General features: G+C 51.3%; 6 protein-coding genes across 6 annotated transcripts; 4 read left to right on the top strand and 2 right to left on the bottom strand.

Annotated features, from left to right (window-relative positions):
• Positions 1 to 128: 128 nt before the first annotated feature.
• On the top strand, positions 129 to 1191 carry BX661DRAFT_179647 (fused serine/threonine kinase-like protein). The gene has a single exon (XM_051535261.1). The coding sequence runs from the start codon at positions 203 to 205 to the stop codon at positions 1061 to 1063; it is 861 nt and encodes a 286-aa protein (XP_051393095.1). The 5' UTR covers positions 129 to 202; the 3' UTR covers positions 1064 to 1191.
• Positions 1192 to 3658: 2467 nt separating this feature from the next.
• On the top strand, positions 3659 to 7271 carry BX661DRAFT_179644 (uncharacterized protein). Its single transcript, XM_051535260.1, has 7 exons — positions 3659 to 4175; positions 4241 to 4693; positions 4714 to 5580; positions 5604 to 5608; positions 5703 to 6763; positions 6808 to 7061; positions 7145 to 7271. The coding sequence occupies exons 1-7, from the start codon at positions 3774 to 3776 to the stop codon at positions 7241 to 7243; spliced, it is 3141 nt and encodes a 1046-aa protein (XP_051393094.1). The 5' UTR covers positions 3659 to 3773; the 3' UTR covers positions 7244 to 7271.
• Positions 7272 to 8387: 1116 nt separating this feature from the next.
• BX661DRAFT_179641 (uncharacterized protein) lies at positions 8388 to 8979 on the bottom strand. The gene is made up of 2 exons (XM_051535259.1): positions 8795 to 8979; positions 8388 to 8606 (listed from the first exon to the last, which is right to left on the bottom strand). The coding sequence occupies exons 1-2, from the start codon at positions 8840 to 8842 to the stop codon at positions 8439 to 8441; spliced, it is 216 nt and encodes a 71-aa protein (XP_051393093.1). The 5' UTR covers positions 8843 to 8979; the 3' UTR covers positions 8388 to 8438.
• Positions 8980 to 12446: 3467 nt separating this feature from the next.
• BX661DRAFT_169851 (uncharacterized protein) lies at positions 12447 to 12962 on the bottom strand (the record flags this gene model as incomplete). Its single annotated transcript, XM_051533565.1, has 1 exon — positions 12447 to 12962. One exon carries the CDS (start codon positions 12960 to 12962, stop codon positions 12447 to 12449), a length of 516 nt encoding a protein of 171 aa, XP_051393092.1.
• Positions 12963 to 13242: 280 nt separating this feature from the next.
• On the top strand, positions 13243 to 13803 carry BX661DRAFT_86674 (uncharacterized protein). The gene is made up of 2 exons (XM_051539540.1): positions 13243 to 13499; positions 13635 to 13803. The coding sequence occupies exons 1-2, from the start codon at positions 13326 to 13328 to the stop codon at positions 13683 to 13685; spliced, it is 225 nt and encodes a 74-aa protein (XP_051393091.1). The 5' UTR covers positions 13243 to 13325; the 3' UTR covers positions 13686 to 13803.
• On the top strand, positions 13651 to 14380 carry BX661DRAFT_86644 (uncharacterized protein). Its single transcript, XM_051539539.1, has 2 exons — positions 13651 to 13740; positions 13884 to 14380. The coding sequence occupies exon 2, from the start codon at positions 13921 to 13923 to the stop codon at positions 14293 to 14295; it is 375 nt and encodes a 124-aa protein (XP_051393090.1). The 5' UTR covers positions 13651 to 13740; positions 13884 to 13920; the 3' UTR covers positions 14296 to 14380.
• Positions 14381 to 16565: the final 2185 nt, after the last annotated feature.

The raw sequence follows: 16565 nt of genomic DNA, 5'->3' as shown, positions 1-16565 counted from the left end.
ACAGTGAAGTGTCCCAAGCACACGCCTTATTTTTATTATTATTGTTTTTGACACCAAGTTGGGGACTGATACAAAGAAGAAGAAGAAAAAAGAATCCGAGTTTACTCTTTATTTACTTTCTCTGTTTCTCCACTTTAATTTTTAATTTTTATTATTTACCTTTTTAATTATCAAACCATACAACAAAAAACCAACAACAATAATGTACTCTGCACCGAGCGAATTTGCTGACGAGTCCTACCTCAAAGAAAAATACATTTTGCTTCAGCTCATCGGCGAAGGACAATACGGCAAAGTCCACAAAGCAGTGCGCCGCAGCAACGGAATAGTAGTAGCGATGAAAATAATCAGCAAACTCGGGCGTCAACGTGTCGAAATTGAAACCTACCGAGAAGAAATGCGGCTCCTCACACAGCTCTCTCACGTAAACATTATCCAACTAATCGAGTATTTCGAAACCACCACGGATATCTACATAGTCCTGGAGCACTGCAAATGCGATCTCTCCGTGCACCTTAAGCGGCGCGGCGGCTACTTGCCGATGGAGGAGGTCCGGGTGATTGGACTGCAGCTAGTGACGGCGCTGTTTTACTTGCATAAACTCGGGGTTGTTCACCATGACGTTAAGCTGCCGAATGCGCTGATTGGGTTTGATGGGAGGATAAAGTTGTGCGATATGGGGTTGGCTACGCAGCTGACGAGGGACGGGAAGCCCCTGTATATACAGACGCTGAAGGGCACACCATTGTATATGGCGCCGGAGATGCTGCGGAGAGCCCGGTACACTTATAAGGCGGACTTGTGGTCCCTCGGCGTGGTTCTGTATGAGCTGTATGTCGGGAGGACGCCGTTCCGCACAACGAGCTTGGCTGACCTCAAGCATAATATTATGGAGGAGGATATTGTTTGGCCCAAGCATATCCCTGTGCAGCTCAAGATGTTCTTGAATGAGTTGCTGCAGCGTGATCCAGCTGACCGCCCCAGGTGGCGGAAGTTGAAAAGACACCCGTTTCTTCTTTCTACCGAGACCGAGGCCGAGGCTTTTGCCGGAGAGACGCTTTGAATATTTATTTATTTACTTAAAAATGATTATCACGTGCTTATAGATAATTTAGCGGTAGCACAGCACCCCATAAGTCTGATTGTTTTGTGGTGTTTGCGTGTCCGCGTATAAATAAAATGGCTTTGCCGGGGTGCTTCCTATGAAACCTCACTTACCTATCGCGAGGGTCGCGTGATCAAGAAGGTGCGACTCGTAGTCTGTCTGCTTTGCATTGCACAAAGCGTTGCGGACGGGTTAGGAATATGCCTTAGGGCATATCTCCCGCGAACAATTTTTTGATGTGGAGTTTGCGTAAGCAGCTCCGATAAACCCAAACCCCAAACAAACACAACAAAATACAAAACACAAGAATTTACTGTGCGGTGCGTGACATCACGCACGAGTTGAGTGAGCGAGCGTAGAAATAGAAAAGTATGACAATAATGTCTTGGCGCATTTTCCGTTGCTATTTTTTTATCCTTTCAATGTTTCAAAAGTATTTATTTCGTCAAATGAGCATACGTTTAAATTGAATTCTTTATTTTGTATTTGTAAAAATGAGTTTTTTGGAAGAGCTGGTCACAGAGTTGACAACAAAAGGCCAAGATGATCTCGACACAGTGTTGCTGCGCAAAGTGAAGTGTATCTGTAAGCATGACCCAACAACATGCAAACAGAAAACGTATTCCACCATTTATTCGCAGGGCTTCAAAAGCCGCACTCCCAGATCCGGCTCTCCAGCCTGCAAGCCATCGACCACCTATTCCAACGCTCCCACGCATTCCGACAACTACTCATCAGTCGACTGCCAGAATTCCTCGCACTCGCATTGGGCGCCTACAAGCAGGCGCTGCCGGAGCCTGCGGCGCACGCGCGTATGGTGATGAGGCTGGGCAGGAGTGTGTTTATCGGTGGGTCAGGCAGTTTGGCATTGGGTACCAGCGGCTGGTGTATGCGTATCGGTTCTTGCGGTATATTGAGGGGGTGGATTTCCGGGAGGCGGCGAGGGCTGTGCGGGCGAGGGACCCGGAGCGGTGCGCAGGCGGAGGCAGCTTTTGGAGGAGAACCGGAGGAATACATGCGGAGGTCGTTTGCTGCGGTGTGCGCGGATATGAGCAGGTGGCGGGGCGAGATCAAGTGGAGTGTGCGGGCGGTTGACCAGTGCTTTGGCATTCTGGTTCCGGACATTGCCGGGATGTTTGACTTTGCGGCTGATTCAGGCTCTGCTGCTGATGCTGGCAGCGGTGACGAGATGGACGAGTGCGATGATGACGAGGTGCTCGCTGTGATGGCTGCCAACCGGCATGCGATCCATGTGAGGTTGACCCGATAATCTCCTGGAGACCGAGGAGGGCCCGGAAAACACCGCGGTGTTTGACGTTGTGCGCGACCATCTGCGCGATTGTGTCCAAAGACACCGTGTGCGTGTGGCTCTGTGGGTCGACAAGCTGGCGCGTGTTGATGCGCAGGTGGATGAACGAGTGGGGGTGCTGAGAGCGGAGGCCGTTGGGTTGCAGGCAAGGATTGGAGATGCCGTGGCAAAGTGCCGTGAGTTGGGCGTTGACTTTGCATATATGGACTGTAGTCGCGGGCAGAGCAACAGCAGCAGCAGCAGTGCTGATGAGTTTGAGGATGTGACGGAGGAAGTGGCAGCGGAGGTTGTGCAGCGGCTGCGCGCAAGAGCCCGGCCCTCTGCATTTGCCAGAGAGCCGTTGGAGGCAGCGGCGGCAATGCCCAAGAGAAACGCTGTGTTCTCGCTTCTTGACGAGCCGGGAGTCGCCGGTGATCCGACCTATATTGATCCACGCACGCTTCCTAAACGGAATCCACCACAGTTGCCGCCGCCGCCCACAAGTGGCACCGGCGAGCGCTCAGTGGAGGATGTGTTGCGCGAATCAGCGCCGGTGGTGGACTTTGGCAACGACCTGGTTTACTGGGGCCAGTCTGCGGTCGATGCCAACACGTCCGGGCTGGAGATCCGGCACCGCTTCCTGGGATCGGCGCAGGAGCCGGCGACGATCTCGGGGGCAGCAATGCGGCAGCTGCAGATGCGTGCCGTGGACTACGACACCGTGGTGGCGGCCAGGGGCGGCGGGGCGCGTAGGTCTGAGATCAGAGCGTGCAGGGCGCCGCTGAGGAATGGCCGGCTGTGTTCGAGGCGCGACTTGGTCAAGTGTCCGTTCCACGGCGTGGTTGTTCCCAGGGACGAGATGGGCCGGCCGGAGGGTGGGGCTTTGTGCACGAGGAGCCGGACACGGCTGCGACGGTGCAGGCGGCACAGGCAGCGCAGGCAGCGGCAGGCCAGCACAGACGGCACAGACGGCACAGACGGTGGCCACGGCGCAGATGGTGGCTGATCTGGATTGGCGCGAGGTCGAGGCGCTGGAGGAGCAGCGCGTGCTGAGGAGCAAGCGCAAGCAGCCGCCGCAGGCTGAGGGCGGGCTGATCAATGTGCGCAAGAAGCGGACGTCGACTATCGGCCGCCTCAAGTCGGCACTGCGCAAGCTGTGATCTCGAAAGCAATGACAGTCGGTTTCTGGGTTTCTGGATCTGGGGGATTGGCCCCTCCCCTTTTTTCTTCTTTTCTGTTGGTGCGCAGCATACTTCTTTTCTTCCTATTCTTTGTATCACAGCCTTTTTTCTCTCTCGTTTCCCCCCTTAATTTTCCATCCTTTTTCCTTTTTTTTGCCTTCCCTCATTCAAATTATCCTTTTTAAATCCACTTTCGAAAATGGACGACCCGTCCGAAACTGGACTCTCCACAGCAGCCGCCAAGGAAAAGCTCCTGCGGCTGTTGGACACAGACCGGGCCAAAATCACGGTGCCAGGGCACTTCAACACGCGGTCAGCTCCACTAGTGGTGCTTCTAGGGACGACGCTTTTGGTAATCGCAATGCTGGTGGTCAACGGCGCCTACCTTCTGGCCAAGGGCAGCCCCAAGCAGCACCGCGGCACAGCATCTCTGGTGGAGGCCGGGCTGCTATTCCTGAGCGTCTTGTTCACAGCATGCGTGATCCGGCGCGAATCGCACCTTGAGTCAATGGAGCTAGAGGCGCGTCTGCAAGCGATCGCACGCGAGATCCGCGCATGGACCGGCACGTACGCGCAGTTGCGGACGCCACAGCTGGCAACGGTCACCACTACATTGTGCGGCGCGACGGGCAATGGCGCGACGTGCCAACGTTGCTGGTGGTCGAGGGCGACGCACTGGCGCTCGCATACGGCGAAGTTGCACCCTGTTTGTGCACGGGCCCGGGGTTCCAGTTGGAGCGCGGCCAGCGGCTGCATCGGCTGTGGGCGGGCACCGGGAGTGCGCGCACAGAGGTCAAGGCGCAAGAAACGCCGTTGCGCCGGCACTTGGCGCAGATGGCAAGGCACCAAAGACCGGCGGCACGCTCGGTGCTGCAGAACCAGCTGGCGCGCGTTATCCGGCTATGCACCCGCTCGCTGCTCCCCGCATTGGCCTTCCTGGCCTTGCTCGGCAATGCGATCGTCTACGGCGTGCGCAATGGCCGGCAGCTCGGGCAGGTTGGCACTGTGGTGGAGATTCTGGTGGGACGCACGGCGTACACCCTGTTTCCGTTTGCGTGCTCGGCATTGTGGCCGGTGTTCTGGGTGGCCGGGCGTATTTTCGCTAGCGCCTGTGGCGTCGTTTGTTCGACACCCTGCAGCGCAGCAAGACCGAATATGAGGACACGGATGACATTGATGAGTTTGACGTTGAGGCACTGCCTCCGACCAAGGATATTCAGGTAGAGCTGTGTGCTATTTTTGCACGCATGCGGTGGCTATGGACGCACACCGACTACCGCAACCTATCACGGTCCAGCAACCTGGCCGAGACACTGGGCAGCATCACGGTGATCAGCAGTATTGACAAGGAGGGCACGGTGGCCGAGCCACGGTGTGGTCCTGAGCAGATTGTCGTGCCGGAATCTAATGACTACGCTGTGCTGGACCTTGCTGAGCAAATTGTTGGCGCGGAGAAGCGCACGTTGATTGCCGACGATGGATGGCAGAAGTACTTGCCAGGGTTGCGCGCGCTTGGGCTGGCTTGCGCGCTGCAGCAGCCGCGGGAACGTCGCCGCCTGGGGCGTCTCCGGGCGCTGGGCGCTGTCATGCCTGCGCAGGACGTGGCGCTGCGGCCGATTGGCGCCGCCATTGGCTTTTCTGCCGACGATCTGGGGCGGTTCACGGTGGAGGCTGAGGCGGCGGTGTTTTCGCGCCGCGTGCGGTGCGGCGGCACAGCAGCCAGCTTCACTGCCATACTGGTGGCTGGCGGTGGCAGTGGCGGTGCGGGAAGCGGCCGGCAGGTGTTGTCGCATGGGTGCGCTGAGCTGGTGCTGGGCGCCTGCACGGATTACTTTGACGGCGCGGCGATTCGACGCCTGGACGATGAGACAATGGGTATGTACTATGCGCTGTGCCAGAACGCGCTGAAGCAGGATCTGCAGTGCTTGGCTTTCGCCTACCGCCCGGCCGCTGATATCGAAGAGCCGCTGCAGGGATTTATTGCGCTTGACGATGGGGCAACACAGGTGGCAATATGCCTGCGGCAGAGCCTGGGTGCGAGCGGACATTGGCCGCAGCGATGATCTGCCCATGCCCATGCCTATGCACCCGGCCGAGACCAACACAATGGCCCGACCATGCACCCAAGTGAAGCCAACACTCACGATCTGCCCGTGCATTTGACTGAGGCCATGCGCCGCTCCTTTGCGTGCCCGCAGCTGGCGCAGCAGATCCTCCTGGGGCTGGTCACATTTGCGTACGACCCCAAGACCGACGTCTGCGACTTTATCGAGGACTTGTCGATCGCCGGTATCCGCTTTGTGCATTTTTCATCGGCGTCCGGGCGCCAAGCCAAGGCCTTCGGCGAGCGGCTAGGGCTGGAAACGGACTGGAACACGTGCATTCTTCTAAGCAGCGGCGACGCAAACGATGGCGACGGCGACGCAAGCAATGGCAGCGCCAGGAGCGACACCAGCCGCGGAAGCGACACTAATGGAGACGACGGCGGTGGCGGATACGTCGAGGAGTACGATATCAAGGCGCGGCTGCCGCGCGGTATCGACCAGATCCGCCCACACCTTGCCGAGGTCGACGATATTCCACTGCAGATCTCGCTGTTTGCCGAGTGTACGGCGGCGACGACGCGCGAGATGGTGCGGGTGTTCCAGGAAAACGGCGACGTCGCGTGCGTGATCGGTAGCGCATTGGCAGACGCCAACACGCTGACGTTCGCGGCCGCCGATCTCGCGGTCGGCGTCGAGCCCGTGCCGCAGTTCAACGGCGGCGAGCCGCAGGCCGGCAACGACGGGTCGATATCGACAGCGGGCGCGCTATCTACGCAGTTTGCACTGGGAGCGGCATTGACCTGCATCCCATGTCCACTATTCCTGCAGCACGAAACCAGCCTATACACGCTTCTGCAGGTGGTCAGCGAGGCACGGCGGCTGACCGCCAGTCTCTCCCTGGGCGCCATCCTGCTTGGCGGTTCTGCATTAGCGGCTAGCGTGATCAATCTTGTTTCCGCATTATGTTTGCTGCCGCCGGCGATGGGCGGCGTTATGCTATTGTGGGTGCTGTGGGTGGCGGTGCCGCTGCTGGCCGCGGCGCTGCTGTTTGCGCCGCACGACGAGGCGACAATGTCGACGATGCCGGTCAAGAACCACGCGCATGTCGCCGATATGCCGCGGTTCGCCGCCTACGCGGTACTGCGTATGGCGCCGCCCGTGGCGTGACCCTGGCGGTGTACGCTACAGCGCTGAACGCATTGCTTCCTGACGCACGTACCCGCGATTGGATGCATTTGAATGCCGAGGATCAGGCGGCGGTGTGGGCGGCGCAGGCGCTGGCCACTGCCGGGTTTGTGTTCCACTGCGTGTGTATTTCGGCATCGCTGATGCACCGCACACGGTATTTGGATATCCGCTCCCTGCGTAATGCCGCCTGGGTGGGCGCTGTTGTGGTGGTTTTGGCTTTGACTTTTGGCGCCGCTGCGGCGGTTGTGGCGGCCGTGGAGTTCGGCCTGGGGCGCGCGTGCCGTGGTACACTTTTGTTCTTGGGCTCGCTGGCCCATTGGTATTGCTGCCAGTGCAGGATGCCTGCAAAATGCATGATCGGAAGCGATGGACGCGCTTGCAGAAACTGGCCAAGATTGAGTTCAACACAAAACTGGGCTTGCACTCGCCTCTGTGAATTCTCAACTTTTTTTTTCTTCTTTTACTGTACATTTTTTATTACTTTATATTTTTTATTCCATTGGATTTATTTCAAAAAAAAATATAAACCGCTGTACATTTTGCTAATGAAGAGGCTACGTAGAGTAATCAGCAAACAATCCACTGCTGCCACGTCGCCTGTGCAAGTGTCCAGCCCAGATCCAGCCCAGACCGACCACCACTATCACCACCACCACCACCACCACCACCAGCATGTGGAACATGTGGAGCAGGCTGAGCCCCTGGGAGACCTGCCATCAGCCGCTGGTTCTGCAGAAAAGGATCCGTCGTTTCTCTCCTTCCTCAACCGCACATCTCTGCGCCGCCCAACCATGCACCGGTCAACGCAGTCCTTTTCCTCGCCCAACACCACATCTCCAGCCGCGACTGGCGCCATTTACGTGACATCTCATTGACAGGATCGGGAGGGGGAAACTCAACAAGCAAACACAAACGCACATTATCCTCCATTTTACCACTAGCACCTCTACCCATTGCCGCACTGCATCGACAGAACCAAGCTCATCAAACGCAACAACAACTGCAACAGGAAGAATGGCAGAAACTCCGTACTAAAAAGCCCGCCTTCATAGGGTATCCCCCTGGCGGCTTGGAGACGCAGCAGACCAACGGACTGGTTCTCCTGTGTGAGCAGAAATCACCAGATATCTGCGAATACACCATACGGCGCGATTCCGCCGGCTTGCGTTTCAGCGACATACTCGCTGTCGGGCTGGTATCCTGGGCAGCACACATTTTTTTCCGCGGACCCTGTTCTCGCACTCCTGCCTATGGCCGTATACCTTGTGCGGTCCGGCCTGCAGGTGTACCAGGAGTCCCTTGTGGTTATTCGCAATGTTGGAATTCAAACCGAAACTGTGACGTTGGCTGGGTTTCGAAATGTGCGCAGCCATGGGGTGTTGCAAATGGAAGACCTGGTTGTTCACGAGGCACTGCAGTTATTCGAGTACAAGTACTATATGGCTATTATACCAAAAGATCCTGCGCACAGCATTGTTATTATGTTCCCTCACTTATTGCCTAAACTGGACGCCCTGTTGCCTGCATATCATGGTGCGAGACAGTTGTTATTTTCTGATAAAGACAAAAAAAATCCAATGAAATTTGTTATAGAGTGAAAAAAGCATAAATACTATTGAACTTTATTGTATTTAGTGCTTGGTATTTTGTTCTTCGGCTTCGACGGACTTAAGGAACTCCTGGATGTACTTGCTCTCCTCATCGCTGGATGCCTTGATTGGGGGTGCCTTGGTCTTATCGGTGCTGGGAACTGCCGCCTTGAACACAAGTCCGTAGCCGGCGAGAACACCGAGAACGAGCTAGAATATTTAGGAATTCAAATAAAATTAAAGGAGTAATCCCAGAGTGAGACAAGTTAGTGTATGTATGAATGATAAATTAGCGTTAAAAGATGTTTTAATAGTCACTGTCGCTGTCTTCTTATATTGCGTGATCGTTATGTCTCTCTTTCTCCATATTATTATTTTTTTAGTTATCTGTCGCTTACGTAGTGAGTGGGGACCTTACGGCCGGCAATGTTGAAATATCCTCCCATTGTGATTTGAACAAATAAAAAACTTTAAAAAGAAAAAGACTTGTAAATTCGAAATTCAAAAAAAGAAGAAGAAAAACCAAAAACCGAATTGGTCTAGGAAAACTCACTTCCTCCTTTCTCAACCTTGAGGCTGGCTATCTTTGAGGACCACAAGAAAGCAGCTGGAGCTGCTTTCCCTGAAAGCACTACTAAAAAAAAGGCTCACACAATGTTGGTATCTCCACAACTTGATCCTTTAATCTTGGAAAAATCAATCGACTATAAAACTATTTTTTTTCTCTTTTTCATTTTTACACTTGTTAGGACAAGGTTTCAGTCCTTTTTTTTTGCTCTTTCTTTTTTATTAGGTTTATTTTGCTTTTATTGTTTTGCGCATTTAGCAACTCTTACAACATTTTCATATTCCATTAAAACCAACAAAAAATATATAAAAAAGTATGCTCAAAAACAAGTCCTTTGTTAAGCGCACGCGCAAGGGCAACATCGTGCGCACAGTCAAGGAGCACTACCTACGAGACGATATCTCCTGCGGACACGTATCCTGCACGCACACAACCTGCCAAGAGCAACCGCAAAAGGGACCCCTAAGCAGCACCCCACGTAACTCCACTCAATGGGGCCCCCACTACCTAGTCCTGGATACCAACGCCTTTGTCAACCAAATAGACATCCTCGAGCGGCCGATCATCAATGATGTATAGTTCTCAGCACCGTCCTGGATGAGCTCCGCGGGCTCTCAATGCCCGTATATAACCGCGTACGCGCCGTGCTCCGTGATCAGGAGCGCCGGTGGTTTGTTTTCTCCAACGAGCATCATCGCGAGACCTTTGTCGATCGCCTGCCGGAGGAATCACCGAATGATCGGAATGATCGCGCGATTAGAGTTGCTGTTAAATGGCTCGCGGGTCATTACCACCAAGCCGGGATTGTTCCAGTCATGGTGTCCAACGATGAGGATAATTTGCGCAAGGCGAAGGCTGACCAGATCGCCGCTTGTCGGATGGACGAGTGCCTAAAGGTATACAGTGAGCACCCTGATCTTCTCGATATGATGGGCAGCGTAAACCTGGCAGGTGCAGAGTCCGACGGGTGGAGTGCGTATCCGGAGTATCTGACCCGGTGCAGATCCAGGCAGGCCTAAAGGCGTCTATTTTGCTCCAGGGTACTCTCCAGATTGCACCGTATAATTACCTCGAGGGTTCGATTTTCACCAAGTTCCTGATGGCAAGGAGCGCCGCGTCCTGGTTGTTGGCCGCAAAGACATGAACCGCGCGATTCAGGGCGACAAAGTTGTTGTGCAGATCCTTCCAAAGTCGCAGTGGCGCAAGGCACCCAGCGCCGCATTGGTCGATGAGGACGAGGACGCTGTACCGGATGTGTTGAAATCAACCGACTCTTCTGCTGCGCCCGTCGTCCCTGACACGCAAAATAAGGACCAGGGACATGCGCAGAAGCGCGCGCGTGTTGAAGAGCCCGCGGCTACATCAGCAACAGCAGCAGAGTTTGTTAATCCGGCGGATATTGGCGACGATACTGCAGAGGACGGCGAACCCACAGGTTGTGTTGTCGGGATTGTGCGGCGCAACTGGCGTTCGTACTGCGCGTTCCTTGATCCCAACTTTTCTCCCAAGAACAGTCGTGCATCCAGCGGTCCCTCGACGGTCAGCGTGCTGGCCATGGACCGGCGCATTCCCAAGATCAAGATCCGCACGAGACAATTGGATATACTCGCCGGACAGCGGTTTGTTGTGGCGATTGACTCGTGGCCGAAGGAGTCGCGCTACCCGCATGGCCATTTCGTGCGCGCCTTGGGCGACGCCGGAGATAAGGCGACGGAGACCGAGGTGCTTTTGCTTGAACACGATGTGCCATTCCAGCCGTTCACCAAGAACGTGCACGCGGACTTGCCTGCCGAAGGCGGTAACTGGCTCTTTGATGCGGATCGCGACCAGGTGTCCTGCGGCAAGCGCCGTGACCTGCGTCACCTGGATATCTGCAGCATTGATCCGCCCGGCTGTACGGATATCGACGATGCCCTGCATGCGATCGAGCTGCCGAACGGTAATTTCCAGGTCGGCGTTCATATTGCTGATGTGACCAACTTTGTCAAGCCCAACACGGCGATGGACAAAGAGGCCGCATACCGCTCGACCACCGTGTACCTGGTTGACCGCCGTATCGACATGTTACCGGAGCTTCTGGGAACCAATCTGTGCTCGCTCATGTCCAACGTCGACCGGCTTTCCTTCTCGTGCATCTGGGAGCTCGACCCCGAGGCCAATATTATCAATGTGAAGTTCCACAAGAGCGTCATTCACTCCAAGGCGTCCCTGACCTACGAGGCTGCTCAAACCCGTATTGACGACGCATCCATGAAAGACCCGATCACTAAGAGCATCCGCGATCTGAACATGCTGGCGAAGAAACTGCGCCAGCGCAGAATGGATGCCGGTGCCCTAACATTGTCCTCGCCTGAGGTGCGGTTCCGGCTTGAAAACGATTCGCAAGACCCCGTGGATGTCGAGATGAAGGCGCTCAAGGAGACCAACGCACTGGTCGAGGAATTCATGTTGCTCGCAAATATCAGCGTCGCGGGCAAGATCTACGAGCACTTCCCGGACTCCGCTATGCTGCGTAGACACCCTGAACCGCCGGCTCAGAACTTTGACAACCTACAGCATGCGCTTAAGCCGCTCGGAATACAGCTGGAAACCGGAAGCAGCCTGGCGCTGGCCCGCTCCCTTGATCGCGCCATTGTGCCCAACGACCCGTACTTCAACAACCTCCTGCGCATCTTGACTACCCGGTGCATGATGCAAGCGCAGTATTTCTGCTCCGGTACTTGTACGCCTGAGGAGTTCCGGCATTACGGTTTGGCTTCCGAGATTTACACACATTTCACCAGTCCTATCCGTCGTTACGCGGATGTGATGGTGCATCGGTTGCTGCATGCCTCGATCGACCGCGATGCCATATATGGCTCGGAGCTGACAGACAAGACCAAGATGACTGAGCAATGCGAGGTACTCAACCACCGTCACAGAATGGCGCAGCAGGCCGGAAGGTCGTCAGTCGAGCTATACACTAACCTGTTCTTCAAGGGTAAGACTATTGAGGAGCCCGGTTACGTTACGCAGATTCTGCAGAACGGCTTTGGCGTGCTGATCCCCAGCTACGGTATTGAGGGCGTGGTGTACACGACCAATAAGGAGGACTCGGAGGCAATGGTGGCTGCCTTGGAGTACGTGCAGGAGTCGCATACTTTGGTTTCTCCCGATCAGAGCTCGTCGATTGGACTTTTCCAACGCGTGAGGGTGGTGCTGCAGGTGGATGATAAGCCGGTAAGTGCAAATGTTAGCTCGATGAGGCGCAAGCTTTTGTTGCGCTTGACTGAGCCGCAGATCGAGGGACTGTCGGTGAGCCCAGAGGATTTGAACAAAATGAGGGATGCTGCTGCTGCTAATAACGCAAAGAAGAATCAGATGTCTGAGGAAAAGATTGTCGAGATGGTCACTAAGCATCCTGAACAAGTTGAGACTATTTAATTTTCAATAAAAAAATAGTATTTTTCATTTTTCATTTATTTATATATAATTTTTTCTTCCTACTTTGAATCTAAATCCTCATCAGAAATATCCTTAAACAAAGCAGGATACTTCTCCCTCAACACACGTCTTCTCTCGAGCAATTCCGGTGTAACCTCGACCTTGATCTTGGCAAACATCTCCTCCAGTACACCGGCAAGCTGCTCATCGGCTCTCCGCACACCTTCGTCGACGGGCAATGGCTTCAGAGGATTCATTTTTGCCGCTTGGATGATTTTTGAAAACCGTTTGCAAAACTCCTCGTGCTGAAGATCACTTACTCCCGCGGAATCCTTTGTATCGCCATCATTATCGTCGTTGTATGAATCCTGGGGAATACGGCCATGTGTGTTGTTGCTGCTGCTGCTGCTGCTAGTATGCAGTGACTGGTGGTGCTGGTAGTGGTAGTTTATCGTGCCCGAGGTGGTAGCAGTGGTGGCGGTGATCCGCCCGGCATAAATGAATGCTGCTGTCAATAGGCGCTGTTGTGCGCCGAAAGACACAATTGATTTCTTTAGAAATAATTGCCTAAACATTTTGTAAAAAGATGTTTGATACTTGTGTGAGTGAGATAAAGTTTACAAAAAATTAGCAACATTCCGTATTGAAAGCTTTTTTCACTGTGAAAAGCGGGTGCGAAATGAAATATGCTTGGGTTTACAGGTGTATACACGTGATTTTAAAAAACCTTGCTCGAGCATTTTCAAGACTTTGAAGAATTAAAGCCTGGATCAAATCAGACTTTGATCGGATTGTGAGCTTCAAAGCCTTCGCTAACATTCAAGATTGAGGGGACAGCAATATACTAAATCAAACATGAAATATCCTTTCAACTCTTTTCTCCTTTCTTATTAAAAAAATTCCGCATTTTGCAATACTCTCACACATTCACTGTACAAATGAGCTTTAATCGGTTTCGCGTTTACGACCTGATGCAAAAGTCAATGTCGACATTGCTCTTTGCGACCACAGTTGCCGGATCGGGCTTCATCGGCCTCAACGTATACAACAACTGGGTCGAGAAGCAGAAGCTGCAGAAAGAGGTACACATTGTCGATAAAAAACTAGTAAAAGTAAACGTAACAACCTTTTCTTAATTGATGGTATCTACAAGGAAAGAAAAACAAGCATACTTTGTTCTGCTCATATTCATTAAACGACAATACTTTTAATGCTCTCTTTTTTCTTTGACTCTTGGATATGAATAGATGGCATACAAGCGCATGGTCAAGGACAACCCGGAAAGCAAGAGCAGTTAGATGTGCGGTTGTAGTCTGTTTATCTTTGTGAGCCCAACGAATGTCATTTTGTTTGGTAAAAATATATACTTTATGCTCGTCGACCGTAATGTGACACGTGATGATACATCGCCTAAAAAGCGATGGACAGAGAAGTAAAAAACGAAATGAAATAAAAACAGCTTCTTTTTCGTTTTTTATTTTAATAGCTATTTTTAGATTTCACACCGTAATTTACACCTAATTGCCCTCACAAATGTCAAGGCGAGCGAACCGGACACCAAATGAAGAAGCGGATGCAGGCCTTGGTGAGGCCTTTGAGCTGGAGCAGCAAAACAACCGCCACCTCGACAGCCTGGCGGCAAAAGTAACAGCCCTGCACAGCGTCAGCCTGAACATTCACGACGATGTGAATGACCAAAACAGATTGCTAGACGGCACCTCCGAGACATTCAACCGCTTTGGAAATATGTTTGACAGGACACGATACCAGCTGACGCATACACTGACAACCGCTAATTCGAAATTCCTCTTCTACTTGACGCTCATTCTTGTGCTTGGTGTGTTTGGCCTGTATTATATTGCCAGAAATATATTGACGCGGGAAGGTGACCCTAGCGAGCTTTTGTAGAGGCGTGCTTCTTTGGCTCGCATTTTTGTATTCGTACTTTTTTTGGGAAAAAGAAGACAAGTGGACAAATGCTTCTTTTTTCCATAGAATATAAGATTATTAAATATTTCGTAACAGCACATTGTGTCTTAATGCAAAAAAATTCGGTGCGGACCGCTTGCATACTTGAATGGTTGTTGGCAACAAGCGGTCCTTTTTGTCTGCATCGGCAAATTCGCTGCTATTGTTCAAAATGGATTCCTGCATGGTGTGGGAGAGGTGTTTTCTCGAAATGCACCATATATTGAAAACCTCTGTCAATACCATGTTGTCTCCGTGCGTGCGTGTCATTGCATGGGCACCAGCGCGTGATATATTCGCAACATGTGCACTGGGTGCACTTGTAAAAATGTTGTCGATTCGTGCCTGTGTTTCTGTTTGTCTATTTGCAAATGTGAGTTTATTTATTTATTTTATTAAACTGCCTTTATTGTCGGTCAGTATTGATGGGCAATGTTTACACTCTGCTTGATTTTGTGTAGACTATTAGTAGAAAAATGGCCATATTTGGGCAATTTATGTGCTTGGCCGCACGAACGGTCTATCAAGACATGTGCGGATCAGGCCAGAAAAAATTGTTTTGAAGCTGTTTTAACTCACTTCAATATCTGACAAATATATTTTTCCCGCTTACAAATGATCTACAAAAAGACTTTTTAAACGAGGACAATAAAACTTTAATTCATAATTTGTCTGTCCGCGACTATACGAAGAACTGGTGGACATGTCGTTTCCTGCACGCACGTTTGTGTCTGCCGTATATGAGGGGGGATTGCCATATTTTAGTATCAAAAACAAATTGTATAAGCTGTATCCAACAGGCAATGACAGGCTTTTTTTTCGTTTATGTGACCATCGAATGTCTTTTTTCAAGATTGGGTAGTGTACAAAACGATAGCGAGTGCCCGTGTTATTTTTCCATTCTCTTGCATGTAGACCAACCTGCATGAGCACGCGTATATTTTATGCGCAGGCTGAACGATAGGCATAGTATGCATTGCCCCTTTTTATTAGTTGCTTGTCCATGGCCAAAAATAGAGTGTAAAAAATGAACAGAAGGACACGACAACGGTCTTTGACAAAAATTTCTTTCTATACTCGCATATATTGGACCTGTCTATTTTTCGTGATTTTTTGCAAATATTCCGCCTTGAGTTTAGTTGGGTTGTTTTAGTTCGGGGAAGTGTAGGAAAATGATCAGCGCGTCACCACTCGCAAAATTAAGCCCCTGCGTCCCTTTCACTCGGCTGGCTCACTTGTTCACACTCTAAAATATTTAAACGCACTTTCATAAGGACTTTAATTATTTTTATTTTAACTCTAATAAAACATGCCTGTATATATAAGACAATTCATTATCCTTCGACTTTTCAATTTTAGAATTGGCACTTATATTCAAAGTATATTATAGTATTTTATTTAATGATTTTATGCCTTAGCCATTGCTCGCTTGCTCACTAATAACACTATTACTTTTATTAGCCCCTCCGTTTGTCAACCAAGTTGCACCTAATTTCTAACGCAACCCACTACTCCAGTCATGAACTTCTACAGCCTATTCGTCACGCTTGCTGTTTCCAGCACGTTGGCCACTACTGCTATTGCGTATCCTGCTGCCATCATGACCCGAATGGTCTAGTCATCCCATTAGTCATACAAGAAAATTCCGAAAATATTACAATTGACTGCACCAATTATAAAGTTCAGGAATATTTGAATGTAAGGGCTATAACGTTGGGTACGTCAACATTGCCCCACGCTAGTTAGGCAGAATGACTTTGGCTACAGATGCTCTTGTCAGCCCGCTACTTCTAAAATTACGAATTTTACGCACACTCTTTATATATATTTCCTACTTTACGACCTTTAATAAACTATTTTCAACATTGTTAATATTTCTTGTTTCAATTTGCATAGGAAAAAAATGAACAAAAATGTAAGTTGTGTGCAAGCAATATTTTTAAAAATATTATTATTAAACAAGCTGGAAGTAAATGATTAAATGGCGCCGTAAAAACCCTGTGCACTGGAGTCGCTCCTGACGTTCCTCATCACATTGTCATCACCAAGGCTCGCAATAGTAGTTGTAAACGAGCCATTCTCCTCAAGCACACGTCCTGGCGAGTACTGCGGTGTGTCACCCTCGTTTGAGCTTAAAGAAAAGGCATCACTGTGCGATGTGTTGGATTCAGCCCGTTCGGTAATAATGATTCCATTTTTCTTAATCATCG

The sequence above is a fragment of the Kickxella alabastrina genome (genome assembly GCF_025024165.1).
Source record: "Kickxella alabastrina strain RSA 675 chromosome Unknown BX661scaffold_6, whole genome shotgun sequence".
In the NCBI taxonomy this organism is placed as follows: Eukaryota; Fungi; Kickxellomycota; class Kickxellomycetes; order Kickxellales; family Kickxellaceae; genus Kickxella; species Kickxella alabastrina.
This window is presented reverse-complemented; position numbering and strand designations above follow the sequence as displayed.